We start from the raw sequence: 14,643 nt of genomic DNA, 5'->3' as shown, positions 1-14,643 counted from the left end.
TTTTTGTTGTAAAGGTTGTAGTGTTTATTCTCGTCATTTAAAATGATGTGTTTAAGCCGGGCGGTGGTGGTGCACGCCTTTAATCCCAGCACTCGGGAGGCAGAGGCAGGCGGATCTCTGTGAGTTCGAGGCCAGCCTGGTCTACAAAGTTCCAGGACAGGCTCCAAAGCTACAGAGAAACCCTGTCTCGAAAAACCAAAAAAAAAAAAAAAAAAAAATCCGTTATCATGTGTAATCAATAAACGAATTTAATTCTCTTGAAAAAAAAAAAGAGATGTGTTTATTTTCTTTAACTTTAAGCAAAAAGGGAACTTACCCTGTCTCCTTTCAATCCAATTGAAATATATTTACTTATGATATTAGAGATGGAACACTGGCCTCACAGATAGTAAGTGTACATTCTGCTCCTGAGCTTTGTTCCCAGCCCTTATTAATTTGTTAGATTACATTCCCACCTTCTCCTTCCTCCCACCTATTCCTTCCTGAGCTATCTGTCATTTGGCTCTGTAAGTTGAAAATTAGGCAGCATTTATGATATGATGCTCATGTATATTGCATTTCTCATATAATTGTAAAGGAGGATAACATTATCTGTCTGTCTGACTATCTGTCTATATACTTATTTATTTATTTTTGATCTCATCATATAGCCCAGCCCTCGCTGGCCTTAACTGGATATCCTTTTCCCTCCCTTCTCTGCCCTGGAGATCATGCACCATCTGCCCAGCTTCACTGTGTATTTTATGTATATTTTCTCTCTTTTGCTGTTTTTCTCTCTGTGTGTGAGCGTACGCTGGGAATTAAATCCAGAACTTCTTTTAAATATATTTAGGGGACTGGAAAATGGTTTAGTGGTTAAGAGTACTGCTGCTCTTTCAGAGGACTAGATTTGGCTTCCAGCACCCACATAAGGTTTCTTTTAACTGCCTGTAACTCCAGCTCCAGGATCTGACTCCTTCTGTCTTTCTGTCTTTCATGGGCCCCTGCATGCACATGGTGTACATACACTCACACAGGTGTGCACACACATACATTAAAAAAGTGAACTGGACAGTGGTGGTGCGTGCTTTTAATCCCAACACTTGGAAGGTAGAGGCAAGTTGATCTCTGTGAGTTCAAGGACAGCCAGGGCTACACATAGAAACTCTGTCTCAAAAAGCAAAAAGACACCAAAACCAAACAACTAACTGACCAAACAAACAAACCCAAGAATTTTTTATTTTGTTTTAGTTATGTGTATATGGGTGTCTGTGTGTTGGTAGGTGCATATGAATGCAAGTGTCCTAGAGCAGAGGGATCAGATCCCCTAGAGCTGGAGTTACAGGTCAGCTGATGTGTGTTCTGGGAACTGAACTCAGTACACTCTTTTAAACACTCAGTTCTTAGGAACAAACATGTTTTCAGGCTTACATGGCAAGCACTTTTATCTGCTGAGGGATATGCTTTTACACTGAGTCATCTTGTGCTCCCCCAGAGCCTCTTGAATGTTAAGCTAGTACCCTGCCACTTAACTGTGACACTCTCAAGTCTGGCCTCTTTCCTCTCTCCCTTCATCTCTCATTTTCTTTCTTTTTTCTTTCTTTTTTTTTTTTTAAACATTTCCCCACTCCCTATCCAAATCAAGTCCCCCTTCTTCTCAGTTTTTTTAAAATTTATTATGTATATAGTGTTCTGGGCAGCAGATCTCATTACAGATGGTTGTGAGCCACCATGTGGTTGCTGGGAATTGAACTCAGGACCTCTGGAACAGCAGTCAGTTCTCTTAACCTCTGAGCCATCTCTCCAGCCCCAGTTTTCTCTTTTTTAAAAAGAGTTATTTATTTATTTATTTATTATACATACATACATACATACATACATACATACATACATACATACAGTATCTTGCCTGTAGGCCAGAAGAGGGCACCAGATCTCATTATAGGTGGTTGTGAGCCACCATGTGGTTGCTGGGAATTGAACTAAAGACCTCTGGAAGAGCAGTCAATGCTCTTAACCGATGAGCCATCTCTCCAGCCCCCTCTTTTTTTTTTTTTTTTCTTTTCTGTTTTTAATTTGAAACATTGTCCACTAGGTACATAGTTCACACTGGCCTACAACTCACTATAGTGCAGGCTGACCTTTACCTCAGTTTCTTCTGTCTCTGCCTGCTAGTGAGTGCGCTTATTTACCAGACCTAGCTATTTTATTTTTAAAGGCAAGGTCTCACTGTGTATCCCCGACAGGCTGGTATTTGCTAGGTAGATCAGGCTGGCCTTGAACTCATAGAAATCTGCATGGTTCTTCCCTCTGAAGTGGTGGAATTAAAGGTGCTTCTCACCATGCCTGTCTTTTTTAATTTTTAAAAGCAAAAATAAAGACCATTCTTTCTTTCTACACTACATTTCTCTTTTGCCATCACCCTTGCCGGCATTTTGATTGCATATGTGCTCTAAACATCTGGTCTGCTCTCTTCCCTGAAAACTGTTTACTGGGGTATTAGTGTGGTCAAATCCAGTGTGCACTGATCTGAATTTTATTTGAAACATTCAGCGCCAATACGCTCCCCCTTCTCCAAATGTCCTCTTTTCTTGGCATCCCTGAAACTGTTTCTTGGTTATTCCTATCCATCTGCCTATTTCTCTTTGACATCTTTTTGGGTCTTTTAACTGTCTGCCCTTTCTGTGATGGCCTTACTATCCACTGTCATGGTCTCAGTTACCCCTGGGTGTGCATAGTTTCTAAATCATCTAAATAGTTTTGAAAAGACTCAGTGCTTCTCCAACCTGTGTATATCATTGGTGCCTGAAACAGTTCATGCTTGTCACATGACAGATGCTCAGCAATCGGGTAGACACGTCCCTTCATTGGATGTAGGGGATTGAAGGTGTCACTGGATGTATGTATTTACAAGTCACCGATGGATATTCCTCAGAGCATCCTAGGAGGTCATTATTTCTGTCATTGTTTTAAAAAATATTTATTTATTTATTATGTATACAATATTCTGTCTGTGTGTACGCCTGCAGGCCAGAAGAGGGCACAAGACCTCATTACAGATGATTGTGAGCCACCATGTGGTTGCTGGGAATTGAACTCAGGACCTTTGGAAGAACAGGCAGTGCTCTTAACCTCTGAGCCATCTCTCCAACCCTCTGTCATTATTTAACGTTGTACTTTTGCCATAAGAAAGAGGCAAAAGAAGTTTCAGTTTGTTTTTGGTGCTATTTCATGTGTTTTTGTTGAAATGTGAGGTAGGATGTCCAAACAGATTCTAAAAGTTTGTGTTACCTGGGGATTTTCTTTAGTGTTGTGAATTGGAATGAACTTTATCTTTCCCACCATAGCCTACCATTTCCTTTTCTTAGGGGACTAGTGCAGAGATACTTGATTTGGGAGAAATTTTGTTGGGAGGGAGGGATTTCATGATAGCCAAGTGTGGAAAAATGAAAAGTTCCTCTTTTTCACATGACCGGTTTGCTGGTGGAGCATGCGTGTGACGGGTGCAAAGAAGGATACTAGATGTAGAGGAAATGGAAAAGGGCCTTTATCATTTACAGGAGAATTAATTATGGACAGAAGGTATCAGGTATACAGTTTACGGTATGCTAGCCAAAGAAAATGGCCTCATTTCAGTTGGGAGAGATGGCTCTGTGGCTAAGAGCACTGGCTGCTCTTCCAGAGGACCTGGGTTCAAGTCCCAGCTCACATCTTGTGTACAACCATCTCTAACTCATCCAGGGGATCTAACACCCTCTGTAGGCATTAGGCTCCAAAGTGGTGCACAGATAGATAGGCAGGCAAAAACACATACATTAAATAATAAAATCCAAAATGTGGAAAGAAGAAAATGGCTTTATTTTATGTAAGAGTGGAAATAGATCTGTCTGATGCAGTGGAAAAATAGACTTAACCTATATAAAGCCGGGCGGTAGTGGCGCATGCCTTTAATCCCAGCACTCGGGAGGCAGAGGCAGGCGGATCTCTGTGAGTTCGAGACCAGCCTGGTCTACAAGAGCTAGTTCCAGGACAGGCTCCAAAACCACAGAGAAACCCTGTCTCGAAAAACCAAAAAAAAAAAAAAAAAAAAAAAAGAACCTATATAAAGAGTAGACTATTCCAAAGCATCCTTAAGTGCTTGCTACACAAATGCACAAAGACTCAATCTCAACCAGTATTGTAGAACTTAACAAATAATGGATGGGTTGAAAGATCTGGGGTCTTTCTCTCCTTACTGGTACCATGGTTTTCTTAGTTGTAAGGTATGGATTTTATGTGTCCCTCAGTGATACTGAGAGGAATAAGTTAAATTTCTGAGCTCATTAGAAAGGGGATCAATGTAAATATTCCTTGTTCTACTAGAAAGACAAATGATTATGGCTTAACTAACAACTATTATCCTGGAAGCTAAGGACTGAAGCCTGAAATAGAAATGGTTTGAGATGTAGATGTTTTTTGTATAGCCAATGTTTTGACAGCCCTTCCTTCTTTCTTTGTAGGCTTTAGAGTCCAAATTAGCAGCTTGCAGGAACTTCGCAAAAGACCAAGCATCACGCAAACCCTATATCCCAGGGAGCGTTAACTGTGGGGTGATGAATAGCAATGGTCCAGAGTGCCCGAGGTCAGGGCGTGCAACCTTCTTCCATAAAGGGTAAGTCTTGGACAAAACCTAGGGCTTCATGAGTGACAGTTATTCTACCGCTGAACTACAGCTCCAGTCCTTGGGCTCACTGATAATTTTAGTAAAATTGCAATTTTTTTCTTTTTTTTCTTTTTCTTTTTAATATTTATTTATTATGTATACAATATTCTGTCTGTGTGTATGCCTGCAGGCCAGAAGAGGGCACCAGACCCCATTACAGATGGTTGTGAGCCACCATGTGGTTGCTGGGAATTGAACTCAAGACCTTTGGAAGAGCAAGCAATGCTCTTAACCTCTGACCCATCTCTCCAGCCCCAATTTTTTTTTTCTTTTTTGTTTTTTTGAGATAGGGTTTCTTTGTGTAGCTTTGGTGCCTGTTCTGGAACTACCTCTGTAGACCAGGCTGGCCTTGAACTCACAACTGCTGGGATTAAAGGCATCCACTACCACCATCCAGCAAGTTTACAAATATATTTTATATTCTCTCTCTCTCTCTCTCTCTCTCTTTCTGAGACAGGGTTTCTCTGTAGACCAGGTTGGCATTGAACTCACAGAGATCTGCCTGTCTTTGCCTCCTGAGTGCTGGGATAAAGGTATGCACCACCACTGCTGGGCTCCCTGGGATCATCTTACTATTCAAATCCCAGAGGATGGAGATTTGTTGTTGTCTTCTGGTCCCCAAGGAGTTTGCTGCCTCTGGAATCTGCAGTGTCTGTCGTGGGGTTAGACTCTTAAATGCACCTGTGCTGGGCTCAGGCAAATATGCAGGGCTCTGGTGGACCTGCTTTCTGGGTGCTTACAGCTTGGGAAACTCTGCAATTATTTGTATTCAGACTGTACAGCAAACCTTTTATTTGAATAGTTTGGAAAAATACAAAGTCCTGAAGTCTTTAGACACTGGCTCACATGTGGATCAGAATTCAAGGTCAACGTGGTGTACCTAGTGAATTTCCAGCCAGCTAGAGTTACATAGTGAGACTGTCTCAAAAAGGAAAGAAAAAAAAAACCAAAACAAAGGAAACAAAAGGGAAGAGGTGTGTGTGTATGCATGTGTTTAAATTTAAAAAAGCTTTTAGGCTTGAAGCAGTGGCATAGAAGTATGTGCAGTGAAAATAAATTCTCTGCTGTTGCACGATTTTGTCATTCTTTAGAGCTAATTTGCAGACACGTTAGAGCAGATTTTTTATGCGTCTGCTAGAAGCTTCTTGCAGCATATCTATAAGAGTACACTTTGAATATTACTTGGTAACTGGCCTGTTTCGATTTACATTGCCAGTATAGTTCTATGTCAGTACCTTTCATTCTACTTTATCTTGTTTTCTCTCTAAAATGCCTGGTTATACTTTATCTTGTTTTCTCTCTAAAATGCCTGGTTATCTTCTTGTTATGGTGTGACTTAATATAGGAATATGGAAGCTATAATCAGTCTGTTGACCATGTTACCTTGGGTAGTTGTTCCTGGAACAGCAGCTGATGTGCTCATCGTCCCTTGCCATTGTGTTTTGTGAGTGGAATAGGCAGCTTTAAAACCACCAACAATGCAGGAACAGCTCTAGTTAGAGCTTGTTTATGGAAGACCTGATTGTATATATACTCTACTGTGTTATTTTTATTTCTGAATAAGGATTTTTCTGTCTAGCCCTGGCTGTCCTAGAACTCACTAAGTAGACCAGGATGGCCTCAGACTCACAGAGATCCTCCTGCTCCTGCCTCCGAGTTCTGGGGTTAAAGGAGTATACCACCATGCTTGGCTGCAGTCTACTTTTAAGAGTTTTATTGTTTGCCCCTGTAATGGAGTGTTCCAGTCTATTGCTGTTTCTTTGGCATTTCTATCCTGACTGTTACAACAAGGACCTCCTACTAAAAGCACCTTATAAAATATCAGTGTGTAAGTCAGAACTCTGTTCTATCTCTTAGAGTTCCCCAGGTGGGCTAAGTATAAAATTAACATTCATCAGGCTTGGGAGTACCATTTTTGAGCTGTCTGGAACAATATGACATGGACAGGCATTTTCTCATTAGACAAGCCTTTCCCTGAATGATACAGAGAAAGTTTAGAGGAAGTCTTCAAGAGTGCTGAAAAATTGTGATTACTCTAGTAGAGTAGTTATTAGACTCTATCTGTCTCTGGAATCATATTTTTTGGTGGTCTGCAGGTAGCATCTTACAGTGTGAGAGGAGACGTGGACCAGAGATGAATTGGTTAGGCAGGGACCTTTGTGTGGAAAGTGCTGGCAGGTAGTCATAGTGAGGGAAGAATAAACTCACTCAGGCGTTCTGCTCTCTGGTATTTGCCTCCCGTCCCAGAGTACCAGGGCAGGCATCACTCAGAGATAATGAACCTGCCCTTGGATGTGGAGCCTCAGTGTACACTAAAAGGAGTGACTGGAATTCTACCCAAACTCTTGCCCCCAGGAACAGCTAGATGCATTGTTTCCCCTATTTCCTGAACTGAATAAAGGAGAATGTGCTTCCTGAAAGAACCAGATAGTTGCTATTTGTGTTTTGTCTTAAATTACGGAAATTTTATGTTGTACTGTTTCTACCAACAATGAAATATGCTTTTATGGATTGTTTCTTGTCTTTATTTAACAAGTGGCTTGTGAATACACGGTGCAGTGTTAACCTGCTAGCTCTTCACTGCTCTGCGGGGTTGGCTGTGCTACTGCTTCCTGCTGCTTTGCTTTCATTCTGGCTGTCTGTGGTCGCCCTGGCTTTTTAACCTGTTGACTAGGTAAAATCCAAGATGGTTGTGTACCAGCTGTAAGAGGAAAGGTCAATAGCATGACTTGTAGATACACTGTTAATATTCTGATTTGTCAAAGAAAAGCCGGTCTTTGTAGAAAAAGGGACGTGTGACTTGGGGCTTGAGCATGTGAACCTGGGCTGTGGCGCTTGCCTTGCTGCCCCTGTTCCTGAGCAGTCTCTGCTGTAGCTCACTAGTGTGACTGCAGACAGTCGGGGATTTTCTTGGGAGGGTTGAATATGTTTACTTCATTTTGTTCAAATCCTTCAGAGGCAGTGTAGTCTTGCCACATGAAGCTGCACACACCCAAACTGGGTGCATGGCCTTAACTGAGTCAGAAGAGTTTGCAGATCTTGGTTATTTGAGGACTTCTTAGAACCAGGAGTGCCCTCTCAGGTTTCTGCCAGCCCCTTAGATGCAGGCTGCTGTGCCTGATCACCCTAGTTTCTCAACCACTGATATTCTTTATATTCCAGACTAAGTTTGTGTGTTACTTGAATGTTCTCTAAAACATTTTTTCTTCCATAACTTTAATCTGGTTTCATATGTATTGCTTGCACATGATGCAGATGGTGGGTCCACCAGTCAAGCTTTTCTGGGTCGTATGTAGGTAGGTGTGGGCTTATTTCAGGGCCTGATGTGAAAATAGTGTTTGTATTGCCTTTTAATGATTTTTCCTTTTTTTTTATTAGGCAAGAAAAAGTCATATTTCCCACGTTGTTCATGGGTAACTCAATTTGTTTGCTGTGCTCTCTTCTCTGTCTTACTGATGCTGTGTGGTGGAAGACACATTAACACACTGGTTTACTAACTGCATGGGGCTGACTCGGCTTTAACCAACTTTTAGCCCATGAGTGAGCTTTCAAGGCCCTGTCTGACTTGATGACACCATTGCTGTTAGTTCTGTGTGCAGGGACAGCAGCCCACCAGGAGTGTGTGCCTGTGGGCTCAGCTAGGTGGCTGAGGCCGAAGTTGGCTTGAGCTCAGGTGGTGAAGCCAGCTTGGCAAGGGTGAGTGAGATAGCTCTTCAGCAGAGTTAGACTGGTGCCATGGTCCTGAGTGGCATTCCCTGCTCTAGGGCAGGGTAGTGTCTGAGTTGAGGGGTGGAGGTGATACTAGGCTCCAGGATTAATCTCACTGTCCGCATGGGGACAGGGTCCCTTCTGTGTCTGTTCCCCTTTCAGAAGCTGGTGATAATGAACTCCCTTCTTCTGCACTCGCTTTTGTGTTTCCGTATTAAACTGGGACTGGTAAATGGAAGGTGTGTAGACTCTACCTTCCCTTCTGAACTGTTGGGCATAGCCTGGGTAGAGACCTGGGACTGCTTCGTGTCCTGTTGACTCACAGGGAGACTTGGCTCTGGATGTCCATTCTGTCCTGTCCTGCGAGTCAGCTCAAGTTGCCCTCCTTACTGCCCACCCTCTCAGGACCTTTCATCTTGCTCGACAGACTGAGCCTTGCTTTTTTGTACTGTTAGATGATATCCCTCCTGACTGACCACAGAGGTGCAGTTTTCGATGCTAAGGGGCCTGTTTGGAGTTGAAGTCAGTTTTACCTTAGCTAGATTTGGGGTGTAAGTTCACTAATAGCGTGCTTGGAGCCTCTTTCTGCACATTTGATTTCCAGAGCTGTCTCTATTCCTGCATATGCCCTTCATTTAACTCTGTGTGACTCACTGGGCATTTATCTCTCTACATCTGCACCTGGTATTTGAAGGCTTTTCTCCTTGGGAACCTTCTTCATTGAATAAATTTTACAGTTTCTTGAAGGGGCCTTTCCAGAGGTGATTGGCTTTCTTTTCCCCTGCTTTTAACTTCTTCGTCTGATTCAGAAAAGAAGTGCTAGATGAGACCCTCTGCCCAACACACCTCCGAGTTCTCCCACCACACAGAGACGTTACTAGACCCACTAGACCTACATGTGTCCTGGAGCATGGAAGTGGCTGCTCGCTGAGGGCTCCTGAGCAGCCTGTGAATAGAGGAGGCTGGGAAAGGGTGGGATACCCAGAGGTAGTTGGGGCTAAATAAGTCACTAATAATAGCTCCGTTGGTGAGCCTGGGCTAATAACTGGATCTTCTCTTGGTCTGATTTCCTCTGTAACAATGGAAATGAACTTGATGCTACTTTAAAGTACATTTAATTTTGTCCTGCACCTGTTCCTTTGTGTGGACCTGTCTTGGTGACTGCTGCTTTTGCACATCCCAGTTGACCTTATGACAAACTCTTGGCAACCTACAGTGTGCCTCTGTGTGATGAGTTGGAGGCTTTCTGTAGTGTAGCTTGCCTACCTTTGCTAAAGACAGGGGTGGAGGTTCATGTTTTGGACACTAGTTCTCTTGTAGTTCTTCCTGTGGTTGTTGGAGAGTATTGGGAGCTCTGGGTCTACATAGGCAAACTACAGATGGGGCTGTGAGGCAAGTGCTGTCCTGGCAAACAGACTGTGGTCCTAGGCCTTAGGAGAAGCATAGGCATGCAGCTTTCGGGGAAGATGTAAAGAGAGAAAAGTGCTGTTTAGCACAGAAATAGAACAAAACATGGGCTGGGGCTGGGGAGTTGAACCACTGCTCTTGGTTTCTGTGTGTAGCTTGATTGCCAGGTATGAGCTGTGTTCAGTCTCTTGATACATGAACTGTTTCCTGAATTTAGTTGGGGTTCTTTATCAAGACCCTCTGCATGTCTGTTTCTTTGTGCCATTGGTGACTGTTTATGAACCAGGGGTCTTTGCAGGGAATATATGACTCACTTTTTAGAGAATGTCTCTTTGTGAGTCTGTGTTCGACTCCTCGGATCCTTCCACAAGTAAGTGGATGACAGCGGTGGGCAAGAATGGTGCGGTGTGGTCCCTCAGTGTTGCTAATAGGATGGATTTGCCTGGGACGTGTCTTAAACTAGAAAGGCTGAAATTGTCTCCTGAGATCTTGTGCTTCTCCCTCTCCTTTTCCCCTCTCCTCGCTTCCTGTGGCTGCATGCTGGTGGGTGGATTTGGGGGTTCTTCACCTTGCTGGGTGTGCCTGATTGTTGGTGCTTGTGGTGGAGCTGGGTTGTCATGTATAGGTACAAAAAAAACCCAACTCTTATCTGGCTTTGCTTGCTAAACATTAATTTTTTTCTTCTTAAGATACTGGTATTGCAATAGATTTGTAAAATAATAAAGTATAAACTAGTAAAATTTACCTACAACCCAGAGAATACATTTTGTTAAAATTTCCTTCTGTGATATAGATGATTCTATTACGTATATGTGTATATGTAATATAATCCACATGTTGTATATTTATGTGTGTGTGTCTAAAGAGTTTTTCAATCTAGACTGAACTATATTAATCCATAGTGTCTGTGTAAAAGGCTGGAATAGAATAGAATCTAGGCTATACACTGCTTGCATTTTCTTTTTTCTTTTCTTTTTTAATGTCACACTAAACATTGCAGTTTGGGTAGCTTGCTTCTTTTTCTTTGTATCATTAAATACATACTGAATATTTTTCCTTGCTATTAAAAATATTTTAAGTTACATTCTTAATAGTTGTATTTATATTTCATTGTTTTGTTGTATATTTAACTAGCTCTCTATTGACATTTAGACCTTTTGATGGTTTAAAAAAATCAGGATGTGATTATAGTGGCCCACATGACAGAGGTGCCTAGAAAGGGGTGTGTGGCCTTAGTACCCCAGGACTGTGAACTGTCTGTCCCATTCTCTTATCACTAGTGCCTTCTGGGCAACCATTTGGGATTCAGGATTTTACTGTGGCCAGGGGAGAGAACTAGTTACAGAAAGCGGCTAATTTCCTGTGTGTAGAGTGATTTTACATGAGCCTCTTTTTCTTTTCTTCTTCCCTTGCTGTTCTGATCACCCCACAGGGCGGTAAACGGCTTCGATCCAGCTCCTCCCCCTCCTGGGCTGGGCTCCTCACGGCCATCCTCAGCACCCGGTATGCTGCCTCTCAGTGTGTGAGTGCCCGGCCTCCAGGTGGGGCCCCTGCCCTCTTCCAGCAGCCCAGGACACCTACGCCTCGTCCCTCGGTACCTGGGTCCAGCCCTGTGCCCCTGTCTGCCTCTCCACCGCTGGCAGAGGGCAGGCTGCATGCAGTGGCGGCTGCTGGGCCCTGCCCAGCCCCAGGTCTCTGCGCGATATCAATACTGGCTATTTTCTCTTCTTGCCGTAGTGCCGTTGGTTTCACATGATTGCACTTTTGTGGGTCACAAGTGATACATACATGTATTACTCGATCACTGGATGTGGAAGTACCCGTTCATCACATCTGCCTCATAGCCCCATTTTGCTGTGCTGATAGGATTTAGTTGTGTTTAGAACATTGCAGATCTTCTAGAAGTTCTCCTCAATCAGGTTGACAAGACCCTTCTAAGCTCCCAGCCAAGCATCTTTAGTGCTCACAATCATGTGTCCCCCATCTCACCCTACAGTTCAGACCATCCTGTACCTTCTGACTTTCTGTAAGGAGCCCATTCCACATAAGCTTGCTCTCAAAGCAGCAAGATGCAGGAGGCAGGGGCATCTGGGACCTGGGCACTCCAGGGCTGAGCCTCTGTGTGCCTCAGACTCAGGAAGCAGGTGGCAACCTTCTCGCCAGCTTTCCGATCCCTCAGTTCAGTGACATCTCTTAGAGCATTTTGTTTTCTCTTCTGAAGGGTCCGTCCAGTTGCATTGGGAAGGGTTGAGGGGCCTGATTCTGGGGCTGGCTGGTGCCAGCAGTTGGGGGCAGACTGGCCAGAAGTGTTTGTCCCCTGCACCCTTTGGTTTTTCTCATGCTGCACTTACTGTTTACATTTGTTTTATTGTACATAGGTTTGTAAACATTATTGCCTAAGATATTTGTATATAACTTGGGCTTTGTAGCTTTTATTTATTCAGACTCATATGGCATGTTAATTAATGACTTACGATGGTGTCCTTCTCTGGGCAGCTGTATAGTATCATCATGTGGTTAAAAGAAGATACTTCCCTCCAAAAAATTCTTTTAATGTGTAAACAATAAATTTCACAGAAAAGAAGGCCAAGTTTTCTTTATTTGGTTCTTGCTGTGCTATGAGAAAAGAGCATACAAAGGTAGTTCAGTGTCTCTTCCTCCACATGGGATGTGTGATGCGAACAGGTGGGAAATGAGAAGACTGCGGCCACAGGAGATGCCTTACTCGTGCACATTTCTAGTAGTGTACCATTTCCGTGGGTAGCTTGGGAGTGCTGCGGACCCCACAGGATAGCAGAGAGGACAGAACAGGGCATGGAGTACCTACCTGGGCCCCGGAGCTCGTCTCCAGTTGTACTGCATACAACAGTATGTGCCACAAGTGCTGGGGTTAGAGAAATTTCATGGACATGGGCTTCTCTCTCTCACATTTCCTTCCTTGGGTTGATGTTAGCAGTTGAGAAAAGTTCCAGGTGCCGTGTTGAGGAAACTGCAAAATGGGGCCAGTATGCATTGTTTCCTGAGCTGCCTGCTTACAGCAGCATAAACACAGGGAACGTCATAGTTTAAGACCACAAGTATGCTGATGGAGGGAGGTGGATCTGAGTTCGATTGGAGGCCAGCCTGGTGTACATAGCCCCAGGATAGCCAGAACTACGTAGAGACCCTGTCTCCACCCCCACCTCAAAAAACAAAACCAAACAATAGCAAAAAACCCCAGGTGAATGGAAGTTAAGGGCGTCAGATTCCTAAGTGAATAGGAAACGTTTAAGTAAGATGAGCCTTCAAACTTACTCTGTTAACAAATGACAAGAAGTCTGTTCTTGGAGATTTTGTCATAAGCTGACATCAAGAAGCACCTGCGGTTGTGTGTGAATGGTGGAAAACGGTCTGTACTGTCTCCCAGTTGCTCTAAGTGGTGGAAGATTGTCTGTACCATCTCACTGATTGCCCTGAGTGGTGGAAAACGGTCTGTACAGCCTTCAGCTTCTTGCTAAACTGCTTTTGGGAGGATTGGATTAGGTCAGAGGTTGAACCGTTAGCAGACCTTTGTGGATGCAAGGATGAAGCTAAGCTCATATCTGGCTCCCAGGGATTTCTCAGATGTTCTGAGGCTTTGTACCCTTGGGCTTATCTAGACTGCTCTGTCTATTGCTGTTGTCACGGGGATGGGATACTACGCTGCTTCGGCTGCAGTATGTGTTACGTGTCCTGGCTCCTGGTGGGGAGGCCTCTTCCCATGACCCCATGAGGACACTGGCTGATCTTCCTTAGTGCCCTCCGAAATGAATGCTTTGGATACTTCGTCCTTGCTGGCCTAAGTTTGACTCTCCAGAAGCAATGATTCTCAACCTTCCTAACGCTGTGACCCTTTAATAGTTTCTCATATTGTGGTCACCCCAACTCTAAAATTATTTTCGTTGCTACTTCATAACTATAATTTTGCTACTTGTTATGAATTGTAATGTAAATATTCGATATTTGTGACCTTGAGGGATTGCAACCCACAAGTTGAGGACCACTGCTCTAAAGGTTGCCCAGAGTCCCTGCTTTCCTTGTGGCCCAGCCATTGTTGAATAATCAGGGTTGGGAAATCCCTGCGCTGGGTCTGTGGCAGCCTTCCCTTTTGAAGTGCTGATCTTGCCTCCCCAAATGTCCACTTCTTGACTCAGAGCCTGAAACCTAATGTGTGAGGCCAGGGGACTGCATAAATGAGCACAGGGTAGCCACTCCCAGACCCCCGTTTGCAGAAGGGACAGCTCAGAGCAAGGCCAGGATTGGAAATGGGGCCATTATCTGTGCTCTCTTCCCAAACTGGAGGTCTTGCAACTCACTGTTCGTATGGACCTGGGCGTTCCTCTTGCCTCAGCCTCCTGAAATTTATGTATGTGCCTGGCTTAAAAAGGCAAATGTGAAAAGAACAAATTTGTTAGTGCTGTGTTGGGGACCAGACGGGATTTGTGCTGTTTTATGATTCTTTGTCCTGCTGTCCGTCTGCACCCACAGGAATTCTGCTAGCGTTTCCCTGAGACAGATGTGACCCACCGGAACGAAGCTTAGAGTTTCACTGACCGGGAGCTCTGTAAGCAGGTGTCATACTATCTTCTCCACTAACATGCAGTACGTAGAATCCTGCCTGGATTGTGGTCATGGGTGGATGCCTGGAAGGAGGGTGGGGCTCACTTGAGTTAGGCTGGCAGTGTGGGCCTGAGTGATACACTTCAGTGAGGCTCAGTGGCTGAGGGCTGCTGCTCAGTGCACTACAGGATGGAGCTAGGAAACACTTGTTTATCAAGTTTCTGATAGGAAAAAAAATGTTCAAATATTGATTTCACTGTTGAGGGGAA

General features: G+C 43.9%; 1 protein-coding gene across 2 annotated transcripts in view; it reads left to right on the top strand.

The window, feature by feature from the left end:
- Window positions 1-12,394, top strand: part of Ndel1 (nudE neurodevelopment protein 1 like 1) — a 34,211-nt gene extending 21,817 nt beyond the window's left edge. The window contains exons 8-10 of one of the 2 annotated variants that reach the window (XM_057775685.1): window positions 4,479-4,630; window positions 8,060-8,094; window positions 11,229-12,394. In XM_057775685.1, the coding sequence (XP_057631668.1) occupies window positions 4,479-4,630; window positions 8,060-8,094; window positions 11,229-11,236 (195 nt within the window). In that variant the 3' untranslated portion in view covers window positions 11,237-12,394. The remainder of the gene's footprint in view (window positions 1-4,478; window positions 4,631-8,059; window positions 8,095-11,228) is intronic. The other variant, XM_057775686.1, reaches the window with a different exon arrangement.
- Window positions 12,395-14,643: the final 2,249 nt, after the last annotated feature.

This window comes from Chionomys nivalis, chromosome 7 (genome assembly GCF_950005125.1).
Source record: "Chionomys nivalis chromosome 7, mChiNiv1.1, whole genome shotgun sequence".
In the NCBI taxonomy this organism is placed as follows: Eukaryota; Metazoa; Chordata; class Mammalia; order Rodentia; family Cricetidae; genus Chionomys; species Chionomys nivalis.
Note: the sequence above shows the minus strand (reverse complement) of the source record. Positions and strands in the feature narration are given on the sequence as shown.